General features: G+C 51.1%; 3 protein-coding genes across 3 annotated transcripts in view; 2 read left to right on the top strand and 1 right to left on the bottom strand.

Moving 5' to 3' along the window:
* Window positions 1-1,951, top strand: part of Myo1h (myosin IH) — a 38,461-nt gene extending 36,510 nt beyond the window's left edge. The window contains exon 31 of the mRNA XM_055606091.1: window positions 663-1,951. Coding sequence (XP_055462066.1) covers window positions 663-686 — 24 coding nt within the window. The 3' untranslated portion in view covers window positions 687-1,951. The remainder of the gene's footprint in view (window positions 1-662) is intronic.
* Kctd10 (potassium channel tetramerization domain containing 10) lies at window positions 1,263-21,451 on the bottom strand. The gene is made up of 7 exons (XM_055606092.1): window positions 21,377-21,451; window positions 17,649-17,862; window positions 10,099-10,268; window positions 7,745-7,831; window positions 7,135-7,187; window positions 5,772-5,967; window positions 1,263-3,670 (listed from the first exon to the last, which is right to left on the bottom strand). Exons 1-7 carry the CDS (start codon window positions 21,377-21,379, stop codon window positions 3,446-3,448), a joined length of 948 nt encoding a protein of 315 aa, XP_055462067.1. The 5' UTR covers window positions 21,380-21,451; the 3' UTR covers window positions 1,263-3,445.
* A 336-nt stretch (window positions 21,452-21,787) lies between these two features.
* Ube3b (ubiquitin protein ligase E3B) overlaps window positions 21,788-22,383 on the top strand; it is a 43,391-nt gene continuing 42,795 nt past the window's right edge. The window contains exon 1 of the mRNA XM_055605845.1: window positions 21,788-21,921. The gene's annotated coding sequence lies outside the window, so the exon portion shown is untranslated. The remainder of the gene's footprint in view (window positions 21,922-22,383) is intronic.

A 22,383-nucleotide genomic window follows, 5' to 3' on the forward strand; every position in this document is an offset into this window, starting at 1 on the left:
GGGACAAAGTGCTACATGATGTGTGCATGAGGCAAAAGCGAGTTCATTCCCTCTGCAGTCCTTTGTACTTTGGGAAAAGGGGAGCAAAATGATGTTGCGATAGTAAGTTAGTGAGATGGGGTGGGCAGGAACTACGAACCAGAGGTTCCCATGAAATGTTTTTCATTCTCAAGTGTTAAAGCCCGGCTATTCACTGGCTCACAAAAGGCTCTCTGCATGTGCTCAGGTCCCACTCAAGATGCGAAGGGTCGAGGTTTAAGGAGGCTCAGATCTGAAACCACTGCCTGGTGTAAACAGGGGGCCAAACTCCCACATACCTATCACAAGGCCCTAACAGCCCACTCTGGGTCGCAGCAATCTGGGTGTGTTCTGGTGTTGCAGCAAGGAATCCATGAGATGCATCCTCTAGCTACATTTCAGTTTATATCTTACCTATAGCTCACAAGGGTCTTTAACAGCACAATAGCCCCAGGGACAAGGGAAGGGAAGGACTCTGGCCACGGTCCATCTTCGCCCATGCTTATCCAAGGCTGAAGGCGCTGCCAAGTCTCTGTACCACTTTCTAACCTGGCTAGTCCCTCAAGAGGTAGAGGGTTCCCAGGGGAAGCTGCTTCCTCCAGGGCAAAGGGCTCAGGCTCTAAAGCAGGTGTCCCTCTCCCCAGGTGTCAGCAGGAAAGAAGACCTGACAGAGGATGACCTTGCCTTCCACGGTCACTCTTTCTGCTCTGAGCGGAGCACTGAGCAAGAGGGGATTTGCTCCAGTTACCCACGCCCAAGGAAAGTGCCAGCAGCTCTTGGAAAATGGGTTGCACAGCAGAACCTATGCTGTGGCAAAGCCAGACCTCATCTTCTTGGGTGCCAGCTGGCACTGCATCCAGATGTTTCCTGGGAGCCAACCTGCAGTCATCCCCCCTGTCCACAGTAGAACCCAATCTAGGCACACCAAGAAGTCATCATGTGGGGGTGGGGGTCTCTGTACCTCTGAAGGGAATTTTGTTGAGACCCAATTTGAACTCTGCTGTAAATGATACTCACATGCTGCTGGGGCCTGGGCTAGGCTCCCATATCCCAGAGGGTAAGTAGGGCCTAACCCAATCTGGTAACACCAGTTGATTCCTTGTTTTTTCACAAGCCCCTCAGTTTCCTTAGTGTTTCTACCTACTGACAAATGACTGGACTTTGAAGTAGGATGTAGTGGCCTTTTTGTTGTTTATCAGTGGTCCTGCTGAGCCAGGTGTCCAGAAAAGACCAGGAGGCGGGTATGAGGAGAAGCACAGTTTAACATTTATTTAACATGTGTCTGCAGACGCTTGTACAACAGTGAGCACTTCTAAAACTCCCAGCATTGTTTCATAGTGCAGAGACAGGAAGGTTAGCGATGTGCTTAACGTGACCAGTGACTGGGTGGAGTCCTCTAGCTTGCACATACTTTGGGGGAGCGCCGAGGACCAGCAGCAGGAAGGAGGCTGCACCTAAATGGGACCACAGCTTCCAGCGAGGTCCAACAGCCCATCTTCCACAGGAAGGCAACAGGAGGCTGTGCCAGGACTTGCTGGGGTGTGGGCCCTAGTTGCCACAAACACTGAACTTGGTTACCATGAACAAAAAGCTATCCAATGTACTTTAACTGTGAGCCCTTCGTGTGCAGTAAAGCTTCACTCTTCACACCAAACCCAAGGCCAGTGCCTCACGGAATGGTGAACTAGAAATGCTGACTACTGCACTTCATGCTAGCCTATGGAACCTGAAAGCAAAGCTTTAGATTCAGCCTCACTGACACTGGGTCAGGCCCTAGCTGGACAGTTGCCAGCAGTATCAGGCACCATGGAATGTTTGCTAGGCCTGTTCCTATCCCTGGGAGCAGAGGTGCAAAGCTACAGGCACACGGTTTGAGGAAAGAGGAAGGTAGAGCTGCCAAAACAGTAACCGTAAGGCGCAGAGGCCAAGGCAAGTCAGATTGTGCCGCCAAGTCGTTCTGCACTTGATCATTTGAACAGTGTATACAATGGCTTTTCCATTCCTACAGAGAACACCAGCACTCATTCACTTTAAATTCCTAGAAAAGTTGAACCCATAGGGTAGGACTGACGTTTAAAACAAACAGTATAAAACTTATGAAACATGATTTATAAGCTCCCTTTCTTGGCTCTTAATACAAAAGGTTCCCCACAGCATTGTTTAAAAAGCATCGATCCTGTATGTGGTTCCTCGATCCAGTCGGGACTGTTTGAATATTTATTGTCAGATACAGGAGAAAGGTATACAACTGTCACATACAAAGTGAGCTGTAAAAACCGTCACAAAATATTAACTTTAAAACTTGTCAGAGATCACCCACATAATACCTTTGGTCTAAAAAACAGTAACAATTCCTTTGCCAAGCAGCCGAAATCCATCGCTACCGCACTCACCTTGTAACTAGTCTACACACAACCAACCCTGTCAGCCGTAACTCCTGCACAGGCGCAGAGACTGGCAGTACCTGGCATGTCCTCCACACTCACACGTCCCACTGCAGTCACACACATCCCCTGAACACACACAAGACCCAAAGGTCTTTGCAGCCAACTCTGCTCGGCACAGAAATAAAAATGAAGGAGCTGCAGGGTTACAGCAGGGAAAGTCCTGAATCAGGCTACAAGCTCCTAGCAGTGTCCCTCCTTGCTGCCACAGTCTGTGGCTGCACAATTCCCAACCAAAGAGCAAGGCACCACCAACCTGACGACGAAAGGAAGCCATGCAGATGCAGAAGGGAGCAGAGCTTTGAAGCAGCAGACTGGAGTGCTGGCTCCAAGGCAGTAAGATGCCTTCCTGAATGGGGTGCATCCAAAGGACAGGCGAGGGCAGAGCCCACTGCCCGGAGCCGGCCTGCTCCCTGCCTGCTGTGGGTTTGCTGCCCTGAGGGGCCCCAGAGATGCTGGACGCACACTCAGGGCCACTTCCACAAGCTGCAACTGTTGACCAATGAGCTCCAGTCACAAAACCGTGTACAGAGCAGACTCCCAGGAAAGAATGAGGCTGTCTGCTCGGAGCACACGGGGGCCAGGCTGCTCATGGACACCTTTTTGGCTGGCTGCCATACACAGTCCCTCAGAAGTGTCAAACTAAGCCCTTCAGGGAGTGTCACCTAAAAAGCCCTTATAGGTAGTCAACACCCATAAAAATAAATACTGCAACAAAGGCTCTCACATTCACACCAAACTCATTCATACTTTCCCTCCAAGAGCCAAGAAAGCTGGGCTCCAGGCTCTTAGACACAGCTTGTTCAGAAGGGGTGCACACCTGGGTCAACACAGAAGCAATCCACTTTGTCAAGAAATATAAAATAACCATCTGGCTTGTTACAAAAGTGTCTCCAGACTCCGGGAGGTGGGAGGTGCCCAGAAGCCGGTGCAGGGTCTGAGGGGCAGGGGCAGAGGGGCGGAGGCAGCTTGCGCCTGCCTGCTCACTGGTGGAGGTGGGCCCGGTCATCTGGGCGCTTGATGTGGATCCTCCGCACGCGCTCAATCCGCTCTCGCTCCCGCTCTTCGTCCTCATCCAGGTGATGGGAGCGTCCAGCTGCCCCTCCTGTGGCTTCTAGGAGTGCATTGTCAGGTCCTCGGCCATCTTGGGCCTCATACAGCAAAATATTCAGGGTCTCCTCATAAATGCGGGCTTCAGGGAACTCAACCTGTATCCCCACAAAACACACAGCAGGGACATAAGCAGGCTGTACTCAACCAGCACCTCAGATATGCTAAATGGGCTCCTACGCTGACAATGACAGCATTGGAGGAGTCAAAAGTGTCAGACTGCGACACTGTTTGTCCTCCATTTTATTACACTGGAGCCTCCAGCAGACTCATGGCTGCAACCAGAACCTGTTGTTACTCAGGTGATGCCTTCCTTTCTGGTGGAGGGCTGTGGTCTGAGCAGCTGCAATAAGCAAAGACCCAGCTTTCTGGGCAAGTGAGACAGGGAACCCTGGTCAATGAAGGGGCTGTGAAGGAAGGCGCTTCAGAAGCTACCCATGAGTACCTGGAACAGGATCTGCTCCTAAACCCCACCCACATAGACTGGCCACAGACAGCAGGGCTGAAGGCTGAAGGCCACTAGAACTCCAATGACAAGGCTGGGTGGAATGTGCGACCTAAATCCCAGAGATTTTTTTTTTTTGCCAGCCAAACCAAAACATCATATTGGAGCCAGTGAGATGGCTCAGCAGGCAAAGGTGCCAAGCCTGCCAACCTGAGTTTAATTCCCAGTACCCACACGGGCAGGGAAGAACCAGATCCCACAAACTACTCTTTGACCTTCATCCACATGCCATCGTGGGAGGGAGAGGAGACTGACAAACAGAATATTAAAAACAAAAAAGCAACAACAACAATAAACAGTTCCCTACGTATTAGACAAGACCCAGGATCCTGCACTGGATACTCAAAAAACAGGACATGGTTCTCAATTACTCGGAATTGTGAAGCAGCAAGAAAAATCTCAATTCCTGTGGGAAAGTTGAATCAACAGATGCCAGTCTGAGAGGATGCAAGATGCTGGAATCTGCTTGTGCGCCTTACTGGTCACTGTTGCTGTCTGTTGTGAGTGACAGCTGCTTTCAGGTCTTTAGCCAGCTCAGTGCCAGGGAGGAGCAGGAGTGCATGGAGATGGTCATCACGAGGTGGTGGCGGTGATGCTGGCGGACATGCAGCACGTGGCACTCAGCAGGTGACTTCATCAGCCATCCACTAGAAAGGGCCTTGCTTCTTTCTTGGTCTGCTTTTCTATCATCAGTGTTCTGCCAGCTCCGGGGTCCCATGAAAGCATATCTCCCAAAGTGGCAGGAGTGATTGATAGTGACCCCATCACGTGCTTTACGGACTACACACTGGTGACTAGAACCTTGGTAATTTGCTCGTGGCGGAATTAATGTAGACATCGCTTAGTATGAGAATGAGATGCACAGCAAGCAGAAGGGGAGTGTGGGAAGGAGGGAGGCTGCCCTCCCTCTTCCTTAGTCCAAAAAAGGCAGGTAGGCAGGCCAAGAGAGAGGTGCAGTTCTGACCAGCTATATAGGACAGCTCAGCAAGGGTGATGTGGACAATAACTGGCTTGAGAGAACAATGCAAACATATATCCAATACCCAGCTCAGTGAAGAAGCCAGGTGGCTTGGAAAGGTGACACATGGGAGGCTACAGAGCTGCTCAGAGGTTAAGAGCATTGCTGTTCTTCCAGAACACCAGAGTTTGGTCACCAGGATCCATGTAAGGTGATTCACAACTGTCTAACTCCAGGGGATCCGACGCACCTGGGCTCACACACACATACTCACAGGCAGATACACATACCTACATATAATAATTTTAAAAAGGAATGGCGTATGGGGCCTATGACAGTGGAAGACAGATCTAGGTCAGCAGAAAGAGGAGGACAGAGGATGGGCAGCCAAGGGTAGTCAAAGGCCAGCTTTGGAAGGCAGCTGTGTCCTCTGACCTGATCCTTGATGGGGCCATGCTTGTGGAGAGCACTGCTGCCCAGAGGACGACCACCCACTGGCAGCTTGGGTGCACATGGGTGCAAGAGCAAGAGTCTGCCTGGACTGCCCAGAGCTAGTGGGAGCATGGACTTCTCTACTTGCCCAATGTCAGGAGGAACCACCTCAGGCTGACGAGGCAGGCAGGGAGAGCATGTTAAAAGGCAACCCCCCTCTTAGAGTTTGCTTTGGACAGGTAGGAAGAAACGCTACAAACACCTCTGTTAACACGGCCCTCAGCGCCACCTGCACAGCGCTTACCTTGGTCTGCTTCTTCTCGGTGGCGTAGACGATAGAGGTACAACAGACTTCAGCGATTTTGCGGCCCTGGCCATAAAATGACCAGCAGCAGATTTCATCCCCGATGACGTCCTTGATGAACAGGACCCTCCCGTTAAAGCGCAGGGAAAGTTTATCAAACAGTTCAATGTTTTTCAACATATTGTCGTCAGAATTGCTGTAAAAGAGCATTTGGTAAGGTGAGCGCAAGCTGGCAACAGCTGCTGACGTCTGCCAGTGCTCCTGCACACAGGGACTTGTGGCTCCTATTCTGTATGTCTACTTACAGTGCCCTTGAGAAGGGCACCGTAGTGTCTCCTGCTCAAGAAAGAAGGAAGCCCAAAGACACCAGTTCACTACCAAATCCCCAACTGCGGAAATGGCAGAGCTGGGTCTCAGGACAGCTGTGGCCTGAAGGCTGTACCCCCAACCCACGGTTGCATATCTGCCCACACAGGCCTCTGTAGCGTACTGAATGCAGGGCCTCTGGGCATAAGCTACTGAGCCCACCCTACCCCTTTCCCCGCCAAGCCACGTAAGGTACATGGCAGCAATGCCCGAGAAAGACGTCTGATCCTAGGTCAGCCTGTGGGTCTTTACTGAACTCACTAAATCCCTACATGCCTCAAGTTGCTCATTTACAGAGCATGTTCCTAAGAGCCAAAGGGTACTCTAGAAACATCTGCCACTTGCTGGTGGCACTGTTTAAGCAGTCCCCAGCACCTGAACCAGTCACAAATGGTCCAGCAGCCCACTCCTACTGTCTACCTAAGAGACAGGAACACCTACATCCACAAATACCTGAACGTCAGTGTTCACAGCGGCATTAATCTTAACAGCCAGAAGCTGCCAATAGCCCAAGTGGCCATGCTGATGAACGAATAAAACATGGCTGACCCATACAATAGCATACAAGAGCATTTTGCCATACAAGGTAATGACATACTGATGGTGCTACAGTGTACACACACCCTAAAAACATAACATTAAGCGAAGGGATCAGTCACAGAATGCAGCATGTTCTATCACATGACATGTCTGAAACAGGAAAATCTACAGACACAGAAATGTAGGCGAACAACTGCCCAAGGCCAGCAAAGGTGAGGGAGAGTGCTAGTGGGGTGAAAAAAACGCCCTATACTAAAGAATCCTGGGTCTGCACATCGTGGGTTCGTCAGAACCACTCAGCCGTACAACATAAAATGGTGGACTACATGGCATGGTGAATTCCACCTCAAAGTTCCCTCTGCTGACCCACCTATCTACCCAGCTATTGGTGCATGGGTGGTCCTCGTGAGAGGGGACAGACAGAGCCTGGCCCGACTCTTCGGTGGCTGGCGCTCACCTGGTGTAGGAATATTTGTTGTTACTTCTATTGTACAGCAGTTTCACGGCCGGCTGTGGGGGTTAAAGGAGAGGACAGTTAATAGTCATGAAGGTGCCATGCACACTGGCTTCCCAGAGGCTGAGGGCAGAGCTTACAGGAGGAGGGTTGCTGCATGCTCCAGGGGCAGGGGCAACATGGGAGATGGGGCTTCCCACTCAGAACGGCCTTTATCTCCAAAAATGGGCACTGTATACCACCCTACCCCCTGCCCCAAATACAGGCACACAGACCCCCCACTCACAGAACCCCCTCTCAACCCTCCAACAGGTACACACCAACCCCCCCACTCACCCCCTATACATACAAAACCCCCCACTCACCCTGATACATACAGACCCCCCACAGGTACACAAGGAACCCCCCACCCCACCCCAACAAGTACACACAGATCCACACAGACCTCCCGCTGACACCCAAAAACTACACGGGTACACACAGAGCCTCTTACTTCCACATACACCTACACAGGTATACACCTCCCCCAATGACACTCACACCCACACAGGTACACACAGACACCCCCCCATATCCTCACACTCACACACAGCACCCCCAAGCCTTTGCATACCTTATTGGAAGCCGCTATGAGCCTCTGTTCTTCCTTGGAGGAGGTGATGACAGGAACCTTGCAGAAGGGCTCGTAAGTATCTTTGTTCTGCTGGGACAAAGCACGCTTTCAGCCCAGGGGGTCTGCCTAGCACAGGGCTGTCTATGCTGGCCAGCCAGGAAGCCAGGCCCTGATGAGGGGACACAGGACAGTCATGGCAAGGGGAGAGGACGGCTCTGCACCTGTTAGGTGAAGGGGTAAGACTAGGGAGGGATCTGCTCTCTGTGTGGGGCTGTAGTATGCCCGAATATCCGGTAAATACAGGAACAACACAGCTCTCTCTTGCCAGGAAGCCATGCAAAACTCAACCCTCAATATGGCAGGTGATTACACTAAACGCTCCTACAACTGCACCATGACAGCAGCAGGAAAGGAGAGAAAGGATGGGAGTGAGTCCTTCAACCACACCACAATGACGGCAGCAGAACAGAAAAGGGGAGAAAGGATGAGAGACAGGAAGTGAGAAGACAAATGGAGCCAAACGCTGAGCTGGTGAGTGGACTGCAGCCACGATGAGGAAAGAGACAGAGGCAAAGCCCACGTGAGGGGAGGAAAGAAGCCTATACAGTCCTCAGGGGACCATCACAGGCTACAGACACAGGGTGAGGGACGAGGGTGGCTTCCTGTCAGCAAGCACTGAAGCCCCAGAGCCCTCTCACCCACTGTCAATCAGAAGAAAGGCCTGCATTCCTACACTGGGGCAGAGCAGAGGACAGAGATGTGTCACTATTCTGGACACCTTGGAAGTGCCCCAAGCCTGACCAGCCTCAGATGGGTGGTACCCAGCCATACTTGCACCCCACAGACAGAAAAGGTGCAGGGCTTCTTTGGTTTTTAATGAGTGCTGCTATGTAGCCTGAGCTGGCCTCCTGCCTCTGCCTCCGGAGTGCCCTGATTACAGGCACCACTGGCCAGCAGCAAAGGACTCCTTAGAGGGCAACATCTTCCCCTCAAGAGGCTTCCCGGTGAAAGTCAATCTGTTATCAACCATGAAGGCCCCAACAGACAGGACTCCCAGCCCCACATATGCAGCTTTTCCTTGGGCCTCAATGGAAGCCAGGAGTCACTCAGTTTATGTTGGGAACCAACACAAAAAGTAAAGACTCCAGAGACAGAGTCACTCAAGAACAGACAGAACACTTCAGATGGAATTCGGGCAGCCAAGGACAGATGTGATGCTTTCTGAACAGGGGCAGCACAGCATGAGGACAGGGAAGCCAGGACCTGTCCCCACACCAAGGGGACACAGAGGATCTGATACATCTGGCAGTCCAGCAGAGGATGAACCCGGGGCTCAAGTAGAGATACTTAGGAATCAAACAAAATCCCCCGAAACACAAGACTGACAGCCATAGTGACAGTGATAGGGGTGATGATAAGGACAATGACAGGGTGAACTCCAACACGTTGTCTAACCCAAAGCTGTGATAAACTCTTCTGGGAGAAGGAATACATAAGCTTGGTGAAGGAGGGAGGGAATATGTGAGGTGAAGTCTAATTTCTATCAGTCCAGTAGACCATGTCCAAAGCCGAGAGTATACAGAAGCAGAGCCTGCCTGGGGAAGGGGGTATGGGAAGTGGGGAAGGCTATGTGGACAAGAGCCATCAATCATGTAGTGTTGTTGTACTTCCTGAATGATGTTACTACAGAATGTCAATAAATGTAAGAGTAAATCCAGCGAAATTCATAACATTTCCAACAGCTCACAGGTAGCGAGGCCAATACCTTGAATTCAGTGTTATGAATACTGTTTCTGCAAGGGCCATGGCTCAGGGGAGGCACAAACAGAGGCCTCATACACAAATCATGACCCTACCACAGCACAAAAGGCCCTTCTGATGCTCCAAAGTACAGCTACTGACTTCGTTTGTTTTGTGGGTTTGGTTCTCACTGGGCCTGCTGCGGTACAAATGAAGAGTGAAGGGAGGGTATCTAGAGACATATCGGGACTTCCAACAATGACAAATGTAGAGTCAGTCTCATGGTGGAGCCTCTGAGAAGGGCTGCGATCTACATGAGATGACCCCTGGCACAATATAAAAAAGTTCAAAGCACCAGGCAGCTCATGCAGTGTAGGACAAAGTGAACTGCCACTTTGTCTAAGCATCCCTTAGACAACAGCATCCCAGATGAGATGGTACAGATGACATCCTAATGACAGGGGAATGGCTTCCCAACTGCTGCAGCAGGTCCTAGGCTCTCTCTACAGAATGTCTCCCAGTGTCTACATGAGGCAGGACCCATTTTGCAGGGGGGAAAGGAAGGTGGCAAAAAGGTTTGGTATGCTCCATATGGGGAAGAAGAGGGTGCGTACTTGTAGGGCCGCCTGGCACTCTTCCAACAGGCCCTGCACCAGGTAGTACTTGGCCTCCGCTAGCAGCTCCTCAATCTCCCGGCGGCTCTCAGGCAAGGGCACAGACCCATCTCGAAGGTAGTTGAGTATCGTCCCAAAGTGCTTCCCACAGCGGTCAATGAGGATCCAGCCTGCAGGGGGCCGACAGGGAAATTATTCATATAGCACCTTTCAGGGGAGGCAAGCACCATGGTGGGGCACAATCCTACCAGACTCCTGTGGTCGTCAACCCCCTCGCAACTCCAAGGCCTCTAAAGCCTGAAACTGCTCTGAAGACCCCTGCAAATACCCAAGAAACCAAAAGCCCGGTTCGTGCTCTGCACACAGCCATCTACTTGTCAGCAGCAGGGCCAATTGCCAAACATCCCTGACTGGGCAGCAAAGACGAGCCATGACTTCTCACAGCAAGCACTTATGGGCTAGCAACAGGACCACAGACTGCCATCAGAGGGCTCGGTCACCAGAGAAGGTGAACCTGTTCTCACTGGATATAGAGAATGTCCTGCCTGGTGGCCCACACCAGGTACGGGGGCAAGAGGCAAGAAAACTACCCCTTCAGCTTATCAGTGTCCTCTCCAATGTCACTTACTCACTCCTCCTCCACCCAAGTCCACTGGTTTTTAAAATTCCTCTCCTGAAATGTGACATCTCTGGAAGGTGGTCAGGAGAGGCCAGGCCTGGAGCCTGGCAACAAAGAAGCACCGAAGAGGGAGAAAGGGGTGAAGCCCGGTGATCTCTCACGAGAGCACCGGAAGCTCTCAGAAGCAGTCAGGGTGGGGTGGGAGGCTGGTGAGATGGCTGAGCAGTTAAGAACACTGACTGCTCATCTACAGGACCTGGGTTCAATTCCCAGCACCCACATGGTGGCTCACAACCATCTGTAACTCCAGTCTCAGAGCACTGATATTCTCTTCTGATCTCCGTGGGTGCAGTGCACTCAGGTAGTACAGACACACTCAGGTAAACATCCATACACATAAAAATAAAAGAAATCTCAAATTTAAAAAAAAAAAAAATAGAAAGCAGTCAGCTGGAATAAGCTAGACCACACAGTGACCCCAGGCAAGGGCACTTGACCATGCCTCCTGACTCAGCTCCTGGAAGACACACAGATATAAGCAGGACGTGGGCTCCCACTGCCTTCCCCTCTGCCCTCTGTTGGGAGAAGGAACATACATCTCTACTCCTGACCCCACTGTGTCCTGCCCAGGGTTCTCAGACCTGTGAGCCCCAAGCCAGGGAGAGAAGACAACAGAAGTACCTTTTTCGTATGTCAAGTCATACACCTGGCCAGCTCCTTCTGTCTCCCATATCCAGGCCTCTCCTGATTTTGGTGTTGCCTGCAATCTCTTGTACACTGACAAGGCCATCCCCATGTTTCTCCCCAGGGCCTCCTTAGACTGCTGTGCCTGCACCTTTCACTAAGGGATGGGTCCCTCCAAGATCTTCAGTGGGAAAGAAAATCACTGTGTTTCCTGCATGGAGCAGGGAGATGGGGGCCCAATCTGTGAACACAGGGCAGATGCGGGCTGGAAAGGTATAGTGACCCCCCCCCCCCGTGCCATCTGTCCCTCTTTCTGAGAAAACAAGACGCACACTTACTATCGTACAGAGCCCACAGCAAACAGCCTGTGCGTGCAGCTGGGTGCTCCACACTAGTGGCTGGCTAGAAAGTGCCCCCTTTCTCCCATGTGCGGTCTCTACTGACTCAGTAAAAGTGGCCAAGAAAGTGGGTCTAGGGCTTCCTGGACTCTAGCATTCCAGGCAAGAACAGAAATTCAAATCCTTCTGTCAATTTTAATTTTAAAATGATGGTAAACCAATTTAAAAAGCAAACAGTTCTCAACCCATCAAAAGGCAAATTAAACATGTATATGTACATAGGCTGAATTCAGTCTACATGCATTGGGCCTAAAGAACCCCATTCCCTAGACCAAATGCTGACACCATATGGAATAAAGTATTACCTCCTCATCTGCTCTTCTGAGGGAGGATCATTCCCTGCATTTCCAGACAGAGTCCCCAAAATGCTTGGTGGCATTCCAAAGGGGAGGGGAGCAGGGTTCAGCCACTAAGAATAAAGACCCTTGCGCTTCCAGACAAACAGCAGCCAATGTTAAACTCAGCTGACTGCAAAGAGCCTGCCTGTGTCCTGCCTTCCATACGTGATCAGTTCGAGCTGCTGGGGAAAGGCCAAGAGCCCCCAAATCTATTACCCCAGTGACAACCCAGAGTTTCCATAGATGAATAGGCGGACTGAGACACTGGGCTCCAGCTCAAGAATGTCAGGAAATGCTTGTGGGAAGGCAAAGTTGAACAAATAAGGGCAAAGGAGCCAGGCACACTCTCCATGAGGTTTCAATTAGCATTCTGACTTGAAATATTTTGGTTGCTTTCAAAGCAGGAATCTATCTCTCACAGCAGCTTAACCGCCTGCATGGAGAACTTCAAACAGCAAGAAGCTGCCTTGGAGCAGACAGCATGAGGAAAGCTTCCAGGGTCATCAGGACAGTAGGATGGGCAGTGCAGCCCAGAGGCTCTGACTGAGTTCCAGGATGTCTCAGCGCCTACCACAGTGGTGACAAGCAGGGGCCACTGTCAGAATCCCAGCTCTGTCACCTGCCTGCTCCACACCTCAGTACTCCCCCTTACGTCAGACCACATGGAATGCGCAGTGCTGGCACACAGGTGGGTAGACAGAAAGCACAGAGCCCGGCAATGGCCTCTTGGCAGCACTCGCAGTTAACTACAGGTATGTGACAACGAGCACAGCACCTCATTGCTGCTGGAGAAGAGAGCAAGCACCAGAACCCAGAGACAAGTCAGTATGGCTTTCAGGGTACCAAAGCAGAGGGCTGCTCTACGGGGTGTGGATGAGGGACGCTGGGGTACAGACTACTGGGCTCCCTCCTCCTTCCCCCTCTCTTCTTTAGGAAGGCTTTCTTCCCCACAGGCGGGTATTTACAACTCCAAACCTGTTTCCACAGGCACTGACCTACTTGTTACAAATTCAAATTCCAGAGCCTGAGCCTCAGGGAAGATCTGGAAGGCAGAGCCTGTTCAGGGACCCAGGTTGTGACAACCCAAAACATCTTTGCTAAATGTCCCTGAGGTCACAAACAACAACAATGCTTATCTGAGAACAGCTGAGGCAGATCAAGGAACTGTGGATGGGGCTGAAGAACATGAGTCCTATCTAGCAAGTGACAGTTCCCAGGCTCTAGTCCCAGGACTGGAAGAGAGGAGAGCAGGGAAGAGGAAAAAGGGAGGAGGGAAGGGAGAAAGGAGGCAGAGACCTAAAGCAATGCATAAATATAGAGGCACCGGAAGAAAGCTGAGGTAAGTCAGACTGGGAGTTTTCTATAAACAGAACCATAAGGAAACAGAATCCGGATCATGTGCTTCTACAGAGTGGCAAGGATTATAAAAGAAAATAAAGAAACTGTAAATTAGATGCAGTCAGGCAGCTAAAAGAAGAAACCCAAACCAATTACTATAAAATGGATGCACAACACATCAGAATTAGGAAATGCAAAATGGAACAGACACTGGACCTGAACAGCACCTTGGCAATATAGTTAAAAGATTCAACAGTGCCCAGTATTGGCCCAGGTCCAGACCACTGTGAGGCATATGAACATAGCCCCTGAGAGGAAGCTCTGGAAATATCCAGCGCAGTGGAAGATACCATCCCCAACAGTTTCTGGGAACAAACTAGGGAGGGACAGGCAAAAAAGGGGTGAGTGCTTACTGCTGTATACTCTGACAGTGCAAGGCAGTAGAGGGAGTCCTTACTCTTGCCCACATCCCCATGGGAGCCAATGTTCCTAACACTGGGAACTGGAAACATTTGTAGGGCCATCACCCAGACATGCTCCATCGGGGCAGTACGTGCCTAGAAGGGATTACTCTACCATAGGGGAATACATGAATAGGGGGGCTAGTCATGACTTAAAAGCATAATGCTAAATGAACAACAGCGAAAAGAACACCAAATATTGTTTGAAGCCATACAAACAGAACACTAGTTAGCAATCTCCACAGCGGTGGTAAACATAACAGCCATGAAAATGCAGCTCCCAACCCTGGTTGCATACCAGATTTGCCTGGGGAGTTTACCGTGCCAAAGGCTTGCCTCACACCTGGTTGCCTGCGCCAGGAACCCAGGCAAAAGCTTTGCAGTCCTCGATGAGCAGTCTGAGTTGCACCTAGGACTAACCCCAAGTCAGACTAATAGTTGCCACAAAAAAGGAGGGAGGCAAGCAGACAAGGTACAGGCAGGGCACACTGTGCTAGTCTCCGTGGCTTTCTGAGAGGATGTGCGGGTAATAAAATGACTGACTGCTTCAGCCTGGTCTCTCCACTCCCTAATTCTAAATGCATTAGTCAGAGACCTGAAGCCATGGGGGTGGGGGCAGGGACGGTGCTGTGTCCAAGCTTCAGGAACAAAGCACTGCAGGCCAGCCTAAAGAGGAGTAGGAGATGGGGAAAACAGAGTCCCAGGCTGGCCTTGAATGCCTCTCCCACCCCTGGTTTTTTGAGACAGGGTTTCTCTGTGTAGCCTTGGCTGTCCTGGGCTCGCTTTGTAGAATAGTCTGGCCACAAACTCATAGAGATCCGCCTGCCTCTGCCACCCCGAGTACTGGGATTGCAGGTGTGTGCCACCACAACCAGCTTTCTATGCGGTGCTGGGGAATGAACCTGCTTTGAGCATGCTGGGCAGGCACTCTACCCTCTGAGCCACACCCAAGCATCAGATTCTAATTCTTACTGCAAGGGCTGCTGCACAAACCCTCTGGGCCATAGGAGATGGTGACGAGGGCTCAAAGGAAAACTCTAGCATGGCCAGAACTCAACTTTTCAGAGAAGTCAGGGGAAGCCCACTCTCTATCACTGTGTCCTCTCAGAAAAGGCAGCCCTAGGGCGCAGTTCCTAACCACAAGCACATCCACTCCTGAGGGGCAAGATGGTGCTCCTTCCCCAACCCCGATGGAGGCAGGCTCCCATCAGGCTGTCTGCAGTCTCTTCCATCCCTGCACCTCTCTGTAATGCCTGCTGGCTCGGTTAGCAAAATACCGGCACTGACCATGTGGCTCTCCAGCCTACTAACAACCCTGTCAAGTAGCATGAGATGAGGATCAAAGAGAGCCACTCACTCAACATCACAATTGTAGTTTTGTGAGGCAAAACTGACACCATGCCTGATGCAAAGAAAAGGCTCCATAAAAGTCAGCTGTGACCTTGCCCTGTGGCAGAGCCAGGACTCAAGCCCAGAGGAGCTTCCCACATCGGTGGTCTTCTTTATTTGGGAATTGTGTGCACATGGTGCAGCACTCAGGCTGGTGGCAGTGACAAAGGACACTCCCAGCAGCCTGAACAGAGGCCTCTTTTCAAGCTACTCTCTCAGCCATGCTCTTGGGATGTCTAGCAACACAGCACATAAACTACGAGGACTCAAAATCTTCTCTTGTCATGGGAAGCCCTACTCTGGCTCTCTTTCAGCCACTGCTCTGGACATTTTTGAAAGGCAGTGTCCTTGTGTTGTGTCTGTGTGAGAATATGCCTGTGGGCGTTTACAGAAGCCAGAAGGCATCAGATCCCCTGGAGCTGAACTTACAGGCAGCTGTGAGCTGTCTGACACAGATGCTGGGAATCAACTTCAGTCCTTCATAAGCACCAAGCATGTGTTCAGTGTTGTGGATACAAACATATTTTTGTTTTGGTCCCAGGTATGGGATGTGGCACTGATTCAGATGGTCCACAACAGCAGACTATTTGCCTCTTGCAGGCTCTGAGAGGAGCTCTTTGCCAGCTGCAGATAGTTTAAATCTGAGGGCTCTAGAGAGAATAAATGCCAGAGCCCAGATAGTATGAAGATCAGAGAAAGAACAATGCTGCTCCTGTTTCCCCCTTGCTGCTCCTGGTTGCTGTTGTGAAACAAGAAGTTGGAGGTTTCCTGAAACAAGGATTGGACTGGCTCCAAGGAACCTGATGACCCTAACCAGTATGAAGCAGCTAAGAACTACGTCACCTTCTCCCACTAACCCTTTTTGTCTCCTACCTGTCGTTGGGGTGTTGGAAAGGATTGGGATGGAGTAGGAAGAAAAATATATAAGAAATGTAAAGAAAAGTTTTTTTTTTAAAAAAAGTACACCAATAGTCCAGCCCTGGCATTTCTGTTTACAGCAAGTGTCACTTCACCAGGCAGTGATGGGGTCCCAAAATAAGGGTGATTCTTTAAGATACAAGCAACCTCTTCCTATTTGTACCTAAGCATGCTCCTGGGGCAGTTTGTAGGCCAAGGGTCAGGCTATCCAGTGTTCTCTTCTAGAGTAACAGGATGGCTCTACCTGGCAAGGGTGATAGGTGAGCTCAGAACACCTGGCCTGACAGCCAGGCCTCCATGGGGCTGCTGAAGGGCTCTGGTGCCAAACCAGTGGCCAACCCACCAAGGGATCTGGTTTGGATAAAGGGCCCATGCCTGATCACAGTGTAAGAACTAGAGAACACAGTGCCAGTAACTTTACCTCCTTTTCTAGCCCTAAAGCTCTGGAAACAAACAAAACAACAACAAAAACACATTTAACCACTTCCACAGTCAAAGGACAAGGCTGAGGATGAAATGAAACAACAGCCATGAACTGCTGGACTGAGAGCTCCAAGAACGGCTGGAGGCCTGGGGGCTGATGGGTACAAGTGACATGTCTGGCATGTTGGTGACAACACTACTTCCCCAGACGCTGGGCTATCCAGTTAGCATGGGACAAAGGTTGCCCTTAGCATATGTCTACAACAGGAGTAGGCCAGCTGGTCCACAGACACTGCCCAGCTGAATGACGAGGGCTGTAAGCCCTGTCTGGTTTGCAATATGGCCTTAGGCCACTCAGGTGACAGCTTTCTTCCGGAAGTGTCCCTAGCCTCTTGGAGCCGCTCTTCCAGAACCTTGCCAAGACACAACAGGGAGGACCAAATCGCATATGGATCCTGGGTTCTCAGATAGCACCTATTTCCTTCTGCAGCTGGGGTGCCATTGTCTTGATTTCCACAAACACTCTGCAGTATGGGTGTGACGCAGCAAAGGGCGCCTCCCCTCGTAAAACACTGTTCTCTCAATCTGAGCAAAGAGTGGCAGTGGGGCTCTGACTCCACTTAGCTGTAAGAGAATTAGCAAGGGAAGCTACCTGGCCCCCGTTTTACAGAAGCAAGCTGAGGCCTGGAACAGGAGGAAGCTTGCTCAGAGTCACACAGCAGAGCTGATCGGTCAAGACCAAGAGTCCTTATCTACACAGGCGGCTCCTACTCACAGTCTGGTCTCAGCCAGTGCCACTTCCTCAGGAAGCCCTCCCTTACCACACCCCCAGACTAAGTCTAGTGTCCCCAAGACTCTCAGGACTTCCTGCAATCAACTGTATGTACAACCGCCCTGGAACGCTGGACTTCTGAACAGACAGGAGCCCTCAGGTGCTGGCATGTTTGTGGCACTCAGCACAGCGCCTGGCAGGCGCACTCACCTTCGCTGTCGGTGAGCACTTCCATGCGCCCGCTGAACATGGCCTTCAGCATGGTGTCCTGCTTGGTGAGCGTCTGCATGGTGGTATAGTAGAGGGCTCCCCCCACGTTCAGCTTCACGTACTTGGAGCTGGGACTGGCGCCCTTGAAGGAAGTGGTGCGGGTAGCTGCTGCTGGCACCGCTGAGCTCACCACGCTTTCTCCTGACATCTCTTCCTGCCAGTGAGAAGACAAGGTCAGCACACCAGGCCTGTTCCACTCTTCTCAACCTCAGGCTGGATTCATATCCAGATTGTTTGGCCCATGTATACACTGCACTTAACACTTCCAATATTGGTAACTCAAGAGCTCAGAGAAAAAAACCCAGTTTCTACTTTCTCTTAAAATCAGAGGCCAACTCGGCAAACAGTGGCTGCTGGAGGACTGACTGCCCCAAAGGAGAGGAGTGCACCCCTCAGTCCACTCCAGTCCATACCTAGTCTCGCAGGCCAACCCTGCCTGCTGTCCCTGGAGGCATGGGCTTGTCTCTAAATCTGTGTTTTGTGATATCCTTCATCCATATCAACAACACCTGGACTGCATGACAAGGCAGCCAAGCAGACCATCTTTCAAATGAATTCCAGACTATCGTGCTTTGTGAGTTTAGCAAGATCTGTACTCCCGATCCTAGCACTTCTGCTGGGAAGAGTGATCCTGAGCACAGGCAACTGCCAGATGAGAAAGCAAGTTCACAAAAGGGGTCGATTTCCTGCCCTAAGGTCACCAGACAGGAAGACCCTACGGTACAGAAGGTGTACTTAAAGCAGGGTTAGCACCGGTCCTTTTGTCCATCCATTTCTAGAGCCTGTGATGTCCAGGTGTGGGCTGCATCTGCTCTCTATCTGGGGCAAGAACTGACGGAGAAAAAAGCAGCCCCAACAGACAGCATGGGCTGCCAGCACTGCAAGGCCCTGGACAACGCTGCAGAACTCCACCATCACATGAAGCCACTCTGGGGCCATGCTGCCATAGGAAAAAACAAAACAAAACAAAACAAAAACCAAGACCACTCCACCATCACACCTGAGCACACAGAGGCCACGAGCAGTATCCAAATACAAAAGGACCAGCCACACACTACCCCAGGCAAAGTGCATTCCTGCTGCTGTTCTGCTGCTTGCTGGTCCTGGTGCCCTATTTTCAGATGAGAATCACCAGGCCCAAGCATGGAATTAGCTGCCTGCTGACAGCACCTCGAACATTGCAGCGCCGTTCTCTGAACGCTCCTGCTCCTCTTCCTATCTCCCACTTCCTCGGCAAAGCCTGGAGGTAACCCAGGCATCTTGGGCACAGCTGCGCTCCTTTTATCTTTATCTTTTGGCTAGAGGGCACTGACAGCACAAAACTTCAAGCTACCTGAAAGAAGATATTTCCTATTTTTATCAGATTTTCTACAGTAAATGCTTATTTAGTCATAATCGGCAAAATGTACATCTTTTTTAAAAATAGGTAGGAGACAAACAAAAGCAACTCGTTACAGCAGAGACAGTGAGCAAATGATATGACATAGGATTCAAGATTACCCAATTTTTCTGTCCTCTCTACCTCTGACCCCCCAACACTCAAGGGTGAAGGGAAATCACTGTTGGGGAACTTATGACCTGGCCACACACTAGAACCCAAGAGGAACTTTAAAAAGACAGTAATGCCTAGATCTTACTCACAGAAATTCTGATGCTATCACCCTTCTGGGTGTGACCCAGGGAATTTTTTCCCCCAGCTGGTTCTAATGTGCAGCTAAGATGACAAGCCTCTATTCTAAAAGGCTCAGTATCCCTTAATTCAGCTATAATTAGCTCTATGGTCTTGAAGAAGCTAACTGTCATCTCTGCTGGCCCAGTGAAATCCTGACCCCCACCCAAAAACAAGCCTCATCAATAAAAGTCTCACTTCACAGCTTCAGATCAGAAGGCAGGAAGCAGCCATCTACACGCTTGAAAAGATTTTTTAAAAAATCAGCCAAAAGAAAAGTGTTGACAAATAAGACAGGGAAAAACAAACAAACAAACAAGCAAGCAAAACACCATCAAATACCAAAGCCCTGCACATTCTCTCCTGTGAGCTCAGGGTCAAGCAAACCTGGACTGCAGTCTCAGGCCATCACTTTCTGTGTCATATTCACAAGAGCTACTGAACCGAAGCCTCAGTTTCCTAACTTGTAAAACAAGACTGTTAAAGCCATTATCTTCCTAATACTGCCTTCCCCCACATACCCCTAAAGAAAATACAAAGCATGGGCCACCTAGTCCTTCTCTAGGTTTCCCTTCTACTCCTGAACCTCCTAAAGACCAGGTGTTTTCAGCCGGGGCGACTAGAGTCACCTGTGCTTGAAAAACACTGGTGCCAGCCTAGGCTAGACCCCAGACCAGCAGTACCGCTGCCAGTAACTTGGGTTTAAAACAAAACAAAACAAAAAGACTCAGGTGATTTGGATGCTAAGTAAGATCAGATGATCAGCTTATCTGATAGCCTGAGGGATCTGGGTGAAGAGGTGCTATGATCCCCAGCTAAGATATACTGAGGTATCTGCTACAATAGAGCTCCATCTAAGGCAGTTCCCCCCAATTCTGAGAACCTGACCCATTGCCACTCTCCTGCACATGAGAATTCTCTCAACAGTCTAGTGAGGATGTTGTCCCTCCTGCCTGACAGGAAAGAAAGCTAAGAATTAGAATTGTGTAGGTGCTCCAGTTTCAAACGCCTCCATCTCATAGCCCAAATCACTATGACCTACTGGAAAAGGACAATGATGAGCACAGATTATCTGGTTAGGGTTGAAAACCTGGCAGCTTTTTAACATGTTTCCTGGACATGCTGCTGGGACATAACCAGTGGAGAGCTACTGGCCGTGTTGGCCTTCTTCTCCCAAAGTGTTCTTTATTTTACCCAAAACAGCTGATCAAAGCCAAATACAGGCTGAGTCATCTGTCTTCAGTTTGGGATTGATATTCTAGGGAAGCAAGGTGGCAAACAAAGTAGACCTGGGTTGAACTTTGCCCATCCCCACCCAAGGACAAAGAACCATTCAAGGAACAGACCCTTGAGAATCTCAAGTAAACGGAAACCACCCCACAGCCCAGACAACAAGAGGAAACATCCTGAGATCCCGATCCCGAGGTGTAGTCACCTAGGGCCTCAACGGAAGCGACGAGGCAGGGTACCCCGGTGTCACTTAAGGCGAGACTCTTGTGGTCAAGATAGCCTCCTGGCCTCAGGCACCTGGCATCCTTCCCCAGAATTCAGTCACTAGGTCATCTCGCTCCAGACCGTGGTTCTTGCCTGGAACCCAATCACTCAAGTCACAGCCTCCAAGACGCCAAACGCTCTGTTCCAAGGATTCCCGCTCGCCCCTCTCCACAAGCCCTGGAATCCTCATTTTCCGCCCGGAGCGTCTGTTTCGACGCCGTCTCTTTGTTCTAACAATCCTTCAAGTCGCATCGCCAGTCTGAGCCCGTCCACTCGCCGCCCGGCGCATCTCCCCAAGTCTAAACGCCCCTTCCTAGGCTCTCCAGTTCTTCATCCAAAGCCCTTCCCCGGCCCCGACCTCGGCCGCACGCGCTACCCAGAGCCCCTCCGCTATCGCGTCCACCGCCCACCGCGCCTGGTCCAGCGGGTCCCTGACCCTTGGGCTCGCCTCCGCCCGCCGCCCTCGCCCAGCCCGAAAACCCCCGACGGCAGCCACCGCCCTGACCATGAAAAGTCGGAGGACGCCGGAGTCTCCAAATCCGGACTGAGAGGCAGGAAACACCCAGCTCACTCAAGGCAGGGGGCGGAGGCGGGGCCGGGGCGGGCACTTCCGTTGTCCACACCCCACTTCCGTCCCGTAGAGGGACGCGTTTTAAAGTGTCCCCCGTAGCCCGAGATGGGGAATCATCCTCTCAACCGCTCCCTCTCGGGTGGGTTCCACCTCCCCTTAGCTGAGTCAGACTTGTATCCCACTTCTGGCTGTTTCTCTTTTTCGGCTGCCAAGGAAGAGGACAGGATGAAGAGAGTTTTGTTTTTTGATTTTTTTTTTTTTCCTGGCCAAAGAAACTGTGCGGAACTGTTGTTTCCCGGAACTGGTTAATTGCTTCCAGGCGGAGTTCGGAGCACAACACCCGGGGCAAGATGGCGGCCGGGCTTCGGCCGCTGCCCCGGGTCTGGCCGAACTCGGGGTTATCAGGCTGAGGCGGCGGCAGCTGCGGCCGGGACCCCGAGCGCGGGGCCCTCGAACGGATAAAGATCTCCGTCCAGCGGGTAGCGAGTGGGAACAAGATGATCGATTCTCTGGGTGGCGGGGCCAGTGACCGAGGGAGGTTGTCTTGGGGCCGAGTCTTGGCTTAGTGAAGTCGGAGAGGGTGGTTTGGGGGACTGACTTTCCGGCTCAGGGATATCTCCGTGGCCCCCTTCCATCGACTTTCGCGTTGAGGCAACTGGCCTTACCAGCCAACTGTTTCTGGACGAGACGGACTTGTTGTTGTTGTTGTTTATGTTGGTGTCAATGAAAGGCGTTGGACCTTAGAATCACCCTAAGTGGAATTCGAGTCTTGTGCGTTCGCTGTGTAACCTTGGGTGAATCAGTCCTAGGTCTGACCCTCAGTTTCCGTCTTTGTAAATGGAGTAATTAGATTGCTTCACAGAGGTTATTTTATAGTACGTTTTAGTGTGGTTCCTGACAGCTTGGTCATATTTTGACTCTAGCCTAGCACAAGGGAGCCT

This window comes from Psammomys obesus, unplaced genomic scaffold (genome assembly GCF_907164565.1).
Source record: "Psammomys obesus unplaced genomic scaffold, mPsaObe1.curated_primary_1811, whole genome shotgun sequence".
Taxonomy (NCBI): Eukaryota; Metazoa; Chordata; class Mammalia; order Rodentia; family Muridae; genus Psammomys; species Psammomys obesus.